This window comes from Sylvia atricapilla, chromosome 1 (genome assembly GCF_009819655.1).
Source record: "Sylvia atricapilla isolate bSylAtr1 chromosome 1, bSylAtr1.pri, whole genome shotgun sequence".
In the NCBI taxonomy this organism is placed as follows: Eukaryota; Metazoa; Chordata; class Aves; order Passeriformes; family Sylviidae; genus Sylvia; species Sylvia atricapilla.
The window spans coordinates 46,043,004-46,054,500 of record NC_089140.1 but is presented as its reverse complement, the minus strand read 5'-3'; the positions used below and the strand labels follow the sequence as shown (position 1 = coordinate 46,054,500).

The 11,497-nt window shown below is 41.2% G+C and overlaps 1 protein-coding gene across 1 annotated transcript; it reads left to right on the top strand.

Moving 5' to 3' along the window:
• Positions 1 to 1,675: 1,675 nt before the first annotated feature.
• RP9 (RP9 pre-mRNA splicing factor) lies at positions 1,676 to 8,259 on the top strand. The gene is made up of 6 exons (XM_066321786.1): positions 1,676 to 1,906; positions 3,548 to 3,578; positions 4,361 to 4,490; positions 4,810 to 4,901; positions 6,331 to 6,392; positions 7,438 to 8,259. Exons 1-6 carry the CDS (start codon positions 1,704 to 1,706, stop codon positions 7,655 to 7,657), a joined length of 738 nt encoding a protein of 245 aa, XP_066177883.1. The 5' UTR covers positions 1,676 to 1,703; the 3' UTR covers positions 7,658 to 8,259.
• Positions 8,260 to 11,497: the final 3,238 nt, after the last annotated feature.

The window sequence follows — 11,497 nt, the reverse complement described above, 5'->3', positions numbered from 1 at the left end:
CCTTCAATTCCTGGACTTCTAAGATATATTTTCTGTGTTTTGCTCAACTCTCAAGCAATTCCTAAAATCAATGTGCCCTTGAATTTCAGCATGAAACAAAAGTAGAAATTTAAACTTTACCTTCCCAATACCTATGTACTGCTACTGCTTATCCTCCAATAGAGAGATCACAGCTGAGGCAGGAAATTGCAAAGGCTGGGGGTAGATTTGCCTCTCCAGTGGTGAGAGATAGACTGAAGAGGAGGTTGCCCTTGCTTGTCAGCTAGGTCCCACCAGAGTAGCATGGCCCCAGCCAGACCTTGCTGGGTTTGCTTCCAAAATAAAGTCTCTATTTACAGACTTTCTGGCGTTAGAACCTTGCCCCATAACCAACATGGACCTTCTAAGGCAGCAACCCATCCATTAAAAAAAAACATAAAAGGAAGAGAAACCAAACCCAACTCTGGGTTTTAGTCACTGGCAAGCAGAGAATCATAGAACCATACAATGGTTTTGGTTGGACAGGACCTTTAAGATCATCTAGTTCCAACTGCCTTGCCACAGGCAGTAACATCTTTCACTAGGCCAGGTTGCTCAGTGCTCCATCCAGCCTTGCTTTGGGCACTTCTAGGAATGGGGCATCCACAACTTTCCTGGGCAACCTGTTCCAGTACCTCACCACCCTCACAATAAATGCCCAGTGAGCATTATGATGGGGCCCTGCTTGCATACCCAGACCCTTTCCCCAGCCTCACTCAACTTGGTGAGGGAAGCAACCCCTTCAGCCTTCCCTCCACTCTGGAGACACCAGCTCCCTGACACCTCATAGCCAACCCACTGCCATATTCCCCCGTGTGTACCCATACACCTCTCAGTCCTGATGTGTGACCCACTCTGAGCTGGGAAAGACCTTAAAGATCACTTCATTCCAACCTCCTCACATGGGCAGGGGCACCTTCCACTAGGCCAGATTGCTGCGAGCCCCATCAAACCCGGCCTTGAATACTGCCAGGGATGGGGCAGACACAATTTCTCTGGCCAGCCCGTGCAAATGCCTCACCACCCTCACAGTATAGGATTTCTTCCCATTATCTAATCTAAACCTACTCTCTTTCAGTTTTAATCCATTCCTCCTTTTCCTGTCACTACACACCCTTGTGTAAAGTCCCTCTCCATCTTTCTTGTAGCTCCCTTCAAGTACTGACGGCCACAGTTGGGTCATCCCAAAGCCTTCTCCAGGCGGAGTAACCCAAATTCTCTCAGCCTTTGCTCATAGAAGTGCTCCAGCCCTCTAATCAACTTGGCGGCCTCCTCTGAACTCACTCCACTTCAGTTTTATGTCCTTCCTGTGCTGAGGCCCCCAGAGCTGGACGCAGCACTGCAGGTGGGGTCTCAATCCGACTGGAGCGGCGGCCCCCTGCAAGGGAGGAGTGACTGAGACGTTGTTATTATTTTTTTGTTGTTGTTTAAATTTTAAATATCGGTGTTTTGAAGGCACAGCACTGCCCACGTCATTCCCAAGCCCCGGGAAGGTTCCGGGCGCGCTGAGCCCGCGGCGGGACAGCCCGGGGCGCGGCGGGACAGCCCGGGGCGCAGGCGGCGCCGTGAGGGCGGGAGGCGCGGCCGCCGGAGGAAGCGGCGCTGTGCCGGAAGCCGGGCGCGGAGGGCGGGCACGGGGCGTCGCCGGGGCCCCGCCGTCCGCCGCGGCTCGGGCCGCCGGGGCCATGGCCCAGCGGGCTCACAGGGGACAGGGGCAGGACGGGGAGGAGGGAGCGGAGGAGGAGGAGGCGGCGAGGGGCAGCCAGGCGCGGGCCAGGAGCCATGCGGAGCCCGCGGCGAGCGGCGGCAGGACCCAGGAGCGGCATGAGAGGAAGCGGAAGAGGCAGGAGGCGCAGCAGCTCCAGAAGATCCAGCACCTGGAGTCTTTGTAAGGAGCGGAGGAGGGGAGGCTGCCCGCGGCTCCCGCCCCGGCTCTGCCCTGAGCACACCCCGCCGGCATTTGGGGCTGGTTTCCAGCGCAGGGTTTGGGGTTTTTTGGGGGGTGGTGATTGTTCTTCCCCTGTCCCCCTAAGGGTGAGCGGGCAGAAGGGCTTCGGGGCCATTTGCAGAGTTGGTTGGTGACTTATGAAGTTGTTGGGGCACAGAAGGGGCTCTCCCGGGTTCATCCAAGTCTGAGAGATGCAGCAGAGGTTGTTCCACTAGAATGGACTTTAAAAAAAAAAAAAGGGCAGGAAAAGAAATTGGGATAAAAAGGTGCTGTAAAAGGTTTATGTTATTTCACTGAGAAGGAATTATTGTTTTAATGGAATAAAAAGGTCAGAAGGTACACAAGAACATGATTTTGGTTTTTTTTTCTTTTCCGCATGGAAGTGAAAATCGGTTTGTTATTAAATACACCAAACAGCACTCCGAGGTTATTGTTATAAAGATGGAATGAACACACTTTAACCACCTTTCCCCTGCTGTTCTTATTGTATTGGTATGATTGTGCCTAGAAATCCCACAGCTAATGAGGGGTGTGTGTGTGTGCACAGCTAAGCCAATGAAATATCACTTATGCCATCTAACTTACGGCCTAAAATGATGCACAGCCAGTACAGATGTTTCGGGTCCTGCTGAGTTATTCCGTGGATAATGTCTGGAAAGTCCTGTTGAAAAGAGTCTTTCCTAAAGGAGAAGATTTTGGGATTCCAGGCTTGCACAGTGCTCTCCTTCTTGTTGCATTGATAAACAAAACAAAAAAAAATCTCCATTCTCTTCTAAGATCACTTTACATTTTCGTAAGGCAGCAGTTTACAGGAAACAGTGTATCTGTTTAAATACAGATGAATTTTGAGGGGGAAAAAACTCAATACAAATTCAATTATACAGACCTGCATCTTTCTAAGTTATGTGTATTCTCTACCTCCAGGACCATTTTATATTGCTTTGGCATTTCACTCCTTAGCATATGCATTTTTTCAGTTGCTGCGTGCTCTATGTAGTACCTGTTTGCTACTTGGAATTTAACAAATGTTTCATCTACTGCTAACCCCACATAAATGCTGCAGAAAATACGGTACTTTGGTCAGTAGGGCTTTGTCTTTAGCTTTAATACAAGAAGGTGATGAAATTACTATGTATTAGGTTTGGTTGGCAGAGTTAGATGTAAGGAACAGTCTGACTTGACATTTTCAGCTATATCTATGATTCAGCAGTGCTGGAGTAAAGAAGTTTGGAGACCGTGGGGAGGGGTGCAGCAGAAAAAGAGGAGAGAATTATGAATGTATGGTAACTGAAGCTAAATCAGATATACTACATATCCCCAGGACGTAGTTGTGCTCCCACAAGAATATGAATCTGAAGGATGTTTGCAAGAGATGTGAACTAATATGATCAATGCTGTCTCTCAGCTTGCTGTATCTATGTTCTACTGTAGTTATTAGTTATTAGTTATAGGGTAAAATTTAAGGATTTAAGGAAAAGTGCGAGCTGAAGGTTTTAACTCTATACCACTGAAAAACTGTATTTTTTCAATTTAGTTGTCTGTGCTAAGCTGCAGAGTAACAATATTCCTATTGCTTTTCAGCTATGAGAAACCTCCCCCTGGGCTAATTAAGGTTGGTAATAGCAGTAATTTTTTAGGATTATGAGGGATTTTCACAAAATGTGTTCTTTAAGTGTTTAAGTGTCTGTGTTACCTATATAAGTTACAGAGAGAAGTAAGTGCTTCCCAGGAAAAACTCAGAGAACCATTACAAGCTGACCACTTTGCCTTGGTGATCCAGAGTGAAATGCCCAGAATCAGATAGAAGGAGACCAGGTCTTTCATCATCTCCCAGCACACTTTGTGCACTATCTAATAGTGTGGATAGAGGGGAGCCGTTTATGAAAAGCAGATTTTTGGTTTGAATGACATCTTTTCAGGATTCTTCTCTGTTGCTTAGGCCAAAATAATTCCTTCATCATGATCATTACTTTTGCCAAATTTATATACCTAAGCCATAAAGCAATGCTTTTAGCTTAAAAAATAACTGCTCTGTTTTGTAAAGGCTTCCTTGTAATCGTTATGTCTTACTAGCAGGAAGAGGATAACAAAGTCTCTGCTTTGTGTTAAGTTTTCATTTCTATTATTTATTTAAATAAATTACTAAAATTGATTGGAAGGAATGAAATTCCTGTGCAGCAAAGTTCTAGCTGCAAAATTCGCGGGTGAGAAAAAAAAGAAGGGTCAAGTATTTTAGATTCTTTTGTGTTACAAGGTAAAAAGGTAATGGGGGAAATATATTTCCTATTAAGTGAAGGTCTGTACACTTGAAGTATTAATTCTTGCAAAGTTAAAAAAAGGAACTTATTTTATTGTCTTTACCTTTCCTCTTTTGTTTTTGGGTTTTTTTGGTAGGAGAATGAAACAAAACCAGAAGACTGCATACCTGATGTACCAGGCAATGAAAGTGCACGAGAATTCCTGGCACATGCCCCAACGAAAGGGCTTTGGATGCCTTTGGGAAAAGAAGTCAAAGTTATGCAGTGTAAGGGTGAAAATATTCCAGATGTCATCGGACCAGATGTCAAATATCCATCCATTTACGGTGGGGGAGGGCAGAATGTCTGGTGGACAGGTGATGAAGTCCAGGTAGATTGACATCATATTGATAAAAAAGCAACCAGTATCTTGAAGGGTGTAATAGCCTTGTATTTTATGGACATTACATTTATCAACATACTAGTTGTATCTGTCTGTTTCTTCCAACAGATTGAAAATATTTTGCAGAAATGTGGTTCTGGCTTTTTATGCTTCTTCTGATCTGCCTCAGAGGTGCAATTCACTGCTGCTTTGTTTTTTTAAAGGTTGGAGATGTAAACGTTATGGACACAGAACAGGAGATAAGGAATGCCCATTCTTTATTAAAGGCAATCAGAAATTGGAACAATTTAGAGTAGTGAGTACCAATATTGTAGTATTACTATTTGTATTTTTTATTACTGACTATGTATAATCTTGCAACTGAAGATAAGCCTGTTAGATTATGCTTTATTAAGGACTTTTCCTCTGTCTCTAGCATAATATAGATGCTGAAAATCTCCTAATAAAGAAAAAGCTGCAGATGTGGTTGGATGTTTTCTGCAAAGCAGTCAAATCTACTCTTCAAGAGGAAAATTAATAATTTTTACGTATAAATTGGAAATCTTCAAGAACCTGTTTCAACCATTGTATTCTTTTTTTTTTTTATTATTAAAATGTCAACATAACAAAAATGTTTAGTCAAGCTTGAGCTGCCCACATTACAGCTGCTTCAAGCCTTCTGCTCTCACTGTGAACAACCACATCATGAATGCTGTTGTCTAGGTCTGTAATCCAGTCATTGTCTCCAAGTCTGATCTCTTGCTACATGAAGCTACATCTCGGTTCTGCAGATTCTTCCTGTGTGATCTCTTTAACTATTTCTGTTACTATGCATCATTAACCTATATTTCAAGCTGTCATCACTTCATGCCTTATGTCCTCATTTCTATCCTGGAAAAATGTAGTCTTGGCTTAGTCTGCACAGATTCTGGATTCATACTGGTTGTATGCAACTGCAAAGAGTATTTTTGGCCCTTTTCCATGACCAGACTGTCTTTATCCTCAATTTTCCCTCGGGCTTCTTTGTTGCATCAAACTCCTGTTGTATGTCCAAGGCCCTTCATGGTGCATTCCCAAAATCTTTCATTTGCTCCTGACATTTCAATTTCCACCTCTGGTCAACATCTGCCATCTCTCCTCTGTTGGACTTGTTCGCTTAATCTTCCAACAGAAATGAGCCTCCCACCTTTTTTCTGCATTCTTGCCTGGCATGAACCCGCCTTAAATGTCTGCAAAGTTTATTTGCTGTTCTTCCTTCACAGCTATTTTTTGCTGCAATTCCCATTTGATTTAAGAACCAGTAATGGTAGTGTATAGCATGATAGGACAACTCCCAACTTCATTATCCGTGTGTCTTACATTCCTTGCTCCTGTATTCCTGTTTGTTTATATCCAAATTTTTTAAATGTACCATAAGGGTACAGCTCATTATTTTGAACTTGAGTATTCCATCTATGTCTCATTATTCCCACAGATTATATATGGGATTTTCATAGTTGGCTGTGATTGGAGTGGTAGGGGAGCTAAGGAGAGTCCCCTTCTTTGGAGATGTAGCTAGGTAATCTTCCCCTAAAGCAAATACACCAGTTCAGGTGAACAGTGCTGAGTCTGACAGTGAATTAAGAGCTTGCTAAGCATATTCCATCTTTTGATAAAAGCCTCTTGCATTTGGTTGCTTTGGTTTATTTTTTTAGGAAATAAAACCATTTGTCGTAACATTGTATTTCCTGTTTTCTATTTTAAAGGCACATGAAGATCCAATGTATGATATAATAAGGGAAAATAAACGTCATGAAAAAGAAAAGAGGTGAGTGTGTCTGTAGTAAACTACACTTTCAATTTAGTTTTTATTTTGGTAATGTGGCACTAATGTATAGGTGACCTTTTTATAGAAGCTTACTTTTAGCTCAGAAGCTTTTTTTAATGGCAGTTTATTTCTTTTCAGTACTTCCAAATGCTTTAATTATTTAGCTTCTGTATTTTCCCTGAAACAAATGCAGTTGTATGCATTTATGCCATAATATTCAGGAACTTAGGTGTGGTTCTGGTTTAGGCCCAAAAAAGTGGTTTGATTTTTTTTTTTTATTTCACTGACGTGTTTTCTAAAATTTGATTTGTCAGAATGCTTTCAGTAGTGAAGGAGGGGTTTAGAAAGCTAGTTCAAGGCACCTGGTATTGCTACCTTTGTGAGGTCATTATTTAGTATATAAATAGGTCATTATATTTAGTACATAAAGTGGCAGTTTTTGATGCTTTCTTGCTTGAGCTGCTTCATTGGCATAACTGAACAAACAATAGGTAGCCCACAGAGCAGCACTCTTGGGGAGGAATCCTTGAAGAGGATACAGATCACAACAATAAAATAAGCAAATACTTTGTCCCTATTTGCCACTAATCCTTGAAATTTCGAAGTGCCTTTCAAAAATACTTCTGGATCCAGAGTAGAGCCTGCTCTGTTAGCTTTGCTGACATCCTATATGTATCAGCAGACCAATGAATGTCGTAATATCCTAATCCCAATATGCTTCTGTAGGGATAAGCATAGAAGCTTTTATCACCATGTGGGCTGATGGTAGCTGTTGCTTTATTATTTTGCACACATAAATAAACCAATAACCAGTGGGATGGAAGTCCCTGAAAGCAGAATATCTGCTTGTCTCAAAGGAGTTGCTTTTATCAGTCCATGATACTATCTGTAACTAGAGCATAATTAAGCGAAAGAGGAAGCATTCCCCTGCCCTTTGCATGCAGCTTCCATTCCTCAAGCCAGGAAGGAAAGATGAAAGCTAGGATAACTTTCTAGAGGTAGAGGAGAGCTAGAAGGGATTCTCATTCACATATTTTAAACACAGGATACAGCAACTGAAGCAGCTCCTGGAGGACTCTACCTCAGAATCCGATAGCAGTGATGACAGTGATGAGGAGGATGAAGATGGCAGCAGCTCCACTTCCTCAGAACATAAACACAAGAAGAAAAAGAGAAAAAAGGAAAAGAAAAAGAAAGAAAAGAAGAAGAAGAAAAAGAGGAAGCATAAATCATCCAAATCTAATGACAAGTCAGAATCTGACTGACAGCAATCACCTGCTACGTGGTCATTGGCCTCTCTACTTGCAAACTGCGAGGAAAGATCCAAAGAATGAGGAGGAAAACACCAGAAAGGGCTTTAATAAACTTGGAACATACATGTGTATGCATACAGCATCCTACACTGGCATCCTCTTCTGCCCCTCTGCAGTCAAAAAGAAGAAAGCTGCATTAAATCATATCTTTGTGCTACAGAACCCATGCTGAGAGTCATCCAGCTTGGTTAACTGGGGCCTCTGCACTGCTGCCCGTGACCAGCAGCAGAAAGCGGCAACCACCAAGGGATCACCGACAAACCTGCAGCATTAGCAGACTCTCTGTCGAAGTGTCTTTACTCCATGATGTTATTTTATTATGTACAAAGCCTCATTGTAACAGGACTGCAGTTTGCACCATGCAGAGCATTGAGAGCTCCCTTACAGTGCTTATAATGAGCAGGTTGTACTGTATTTTCTTCTCCTCACATGTGCTGAAATTGTGTACACTTATCCTAATATTGGCAGCTAGGGAAATAAAGATTGCTGCAGGGGAAAAAAGGTAATCAAAGGGATTTACTTTAAGACAAAAAAGCAGCATCAGCAAGACTTGATTTTTGCGTGTGTGTGTAACAAAATCTCAATATCATTACCATTAATACATCATTCTGAAACATCTAAAGTGAAACAACTACAGTATCTCTACAACGGTAGTGGGTTTAGTTATTTAAAAAGGGGGAGTTTCGCATAACAAATGAATGATTAATTTCTGCATATTCTTTAATATCAGTTGTTCTGATACAAGTTGAGGGAGGTTTTCTTTTTAAAAGGCTTGGGAGTAATAAATTCCCACTTACTTTTTATGTTTACTAGATTTGATGAGGTAACCTTTTTTTTTAATCAGCCCACAAGAATATTAAGCGTGTAAGGCTCTCAAAATAGTTTCCAACTATATGCATGAAGCTACAGAGCAATAGTAAAGAACTTGTAAGCAAGAGGAAGAGAAAGTTCTCTGTACTTATTAGACCTTACATACTGACCATACTTTTCTTTTAAATAGTCTTGCAGACTCAGCCAGGAAGATGGAGATATCTATAAACAGCATCACAGTGACCAATGCTCTTTGAAACGTTAAGGTACATTAGTACAGAGTTGTGAGTTGAGGAACTAGGTGATGGATATAGATACTGTGCAAAAGGAAAGAGAAAAGTGGATTTGCTTTGAAAGAACTTTTATAGAATTTAGTCTCTGTGGGTATGCTAAGATTGGAAAAAAAACCCCACATGATAAAGCTCTAATACAGTAGAGTGAACATTAACAGTGAAGTCAAGGAACCATAGACTAAAATGCATTTTTTTTTCAAAGCTTTGGAAGAAGGGACAAGGAAAAGTATAAATTAAAATGTTTTTTCTCCCTTCTACATGTCTAAGAGTGACTTAGTAAAAATAACCCCCCATTCCTTGCCAGTCATTCACAATATGTTCTGAGAAAAAACAAGATAAGCAAGGCCTACTTACAAAAAGTTTGTGTATCATATTCCCATAGTTTGAAGGTGAGTTGTATTTTCGCTTGTATTTAGCAAATCTCCCTGTGATAGGATTTACAGGTGACTCGTGGTAGTTCCACATAGCAGCAGCATCATCAAATTCTAAGGCCCTTGCTCTGTCAGTAGAAAAGGATTTAACAGCTGAAATAGCATGGGGAGATCTATAATGGACTGATTCTCTTGGCCAGGTTGGACAGGGCTCTGAGCAGCCTGGGCTAGTGGGAGGTGGCCCTGTGTGGTTGAAACTAGATGATCTTTACAGCCCCTTCCAACCCAAACCATTCTAGGATTCTTGTATTGCCACACTTGGTGCTGAGGTGAATACATTTATAGATTTCTGAACAGATGCTGGAAGCCTGATACTCACCTGATGCACTCCAAGAGAACTCTTACTCAGGCTTGTCTAGAGCAGGGCTAGCTAAAGATCTCTTCAGTTACTTCAGTTTTTGTCATTTAAGATTGCTCTGAAGCTTAGTTTAATAAAAACAAATTCAGTTTTTCCTTTGCAATTCCCTTCCTTGTTAATGGAACCCTCTCTTTGTATCTATCAGGAGATATTATTTCAACAATTACTTCTATTATTATTTCAACAATTAGGAAAAATACATTAGGAGACCATTTCTAACCCATATCAAATCTAATTTAAATGTTTGAGATGCCAAATCACTTTTCCATGCCTGACTAAAAGTCTGCTATATCAGTATCTTTCCAGTCGTGGTTAACAGAAAATGCCTCCACAGCAGAGCAGTGCAAATTCTGCTCTTGTGTTACTTCACTGAAATGCTCTCTCAGCCTCTACTGCTGAGAGTACCTGTGGTGCAGGTACTTAGAATCATGGGTTAGATTTTAGTATTTAGTGGCCTAGGATATATAGTTCCTTTTATAGCCACTCACTGCTTATTAACCTTGCCATTTTCCTTAGCAATTAATTCTTCATTATTTATTAATTAGCAGTTGGCTTTCACACTGCTTTGAAGTTTAATTTCACACACCTTTAATCTTACACTGGAAGGTATGTGAATAACTGATTCCTGTTTGTTCTCCCTTTATCATTTCTAGTTTTGTAAGTCTCTGTCATATTCCATGCAGGTCTTCACTGCAACTCATAAAAGTAGCATTTCAAAATTTACCAGTTTCAATAGACTAAGATTTAGAGGAGCACTTTCAGCAGCCAGGGCTAGGGTGCTGAGAAGCATGATTCAAGTCATCATTTGGCATTTTAAACAGTGCCAAAGCTGTCATTTAAGATAAGAATTTTAAAAATGTGTAGAGTAGAGATAAATACCAACACGCCTTTAGATTAATGAAAAGCAGTTCTATGTAGAAGTAAAGCCAGAAAGCAGGATAGAAAGTTATAGTCTTGAAAGACTGACTAGCCTTTTTTTTTAAAGCATAACAGTTTAATATTTTAGTTAAAAACCTTTTTTTTCTGGCCTTCTTTGTAGACATGTTTTTCCATTTGAATGTTCTGTTGAAGCCCAAGTGATAGTAATAACATAATTATATAGTCCCATGAAACTAATTAAGTGTGAAACACAGCTAAAACAAACTTCAAAGGCAATAGAGCTTCCCAGGTCTTTTATCTTAGTACTCTGCACCATTTTTGTCAGAAAGGTATTTCAGGTATAATAGTGATGTGTTCCTTATTTCTTTGGCCATTCAGTTAGCTGAGGTTTATAGTCTTTTTGAATGAGACAGGCAGTGGCAGCAAGTCAGGGGAAGCTACAGACTCTAAAAAAAGAATTTGTTTTTCCTTGGTATGCCTTCGGTTAGTATGCCATGAGTGTTACGGGCTTTTGGGGTTTAGGTTTTTTTGCCATTGGCTCTGATCTTTGTTTGATTTTAATAGAAAGACTTGTAGTTAATATTTTCCAGTATAAGGCAGAACACCAGACATTGTAAAAGGGAAAAAAAATTATGCCATCCAGGTGCTACCAAACTGAAAATTAAAATACAGAATTAATAGTTGGCAAGCCAGCAGAACCCACAGCTCCACATCAGTAGTAACACCACACCCACTTTGCAACAGAGGTTTCACTTAGCTACAAATAATGATTTAGAAATCCTGAGCCACAGACAGTAAGTCTGTCCAAACAATGCTCTCAGTATGGCAATCCCAGAGGCCTCTAAGGTATAAGTTGCTGGTGTGCCAAGCAGCAAATAGATTCTTCAGCTGCCTGTCAGGAGATGCTGCAGGAAGCATGTGAAGACTTCCAAGGCAATGCAGTACTGCGACAGTTACAAGTCCTCAGCACTGCCAGCTCTGCAGTGAGTCACTGGGCAGTCAGTCTGGCTGCAGCGGGAAC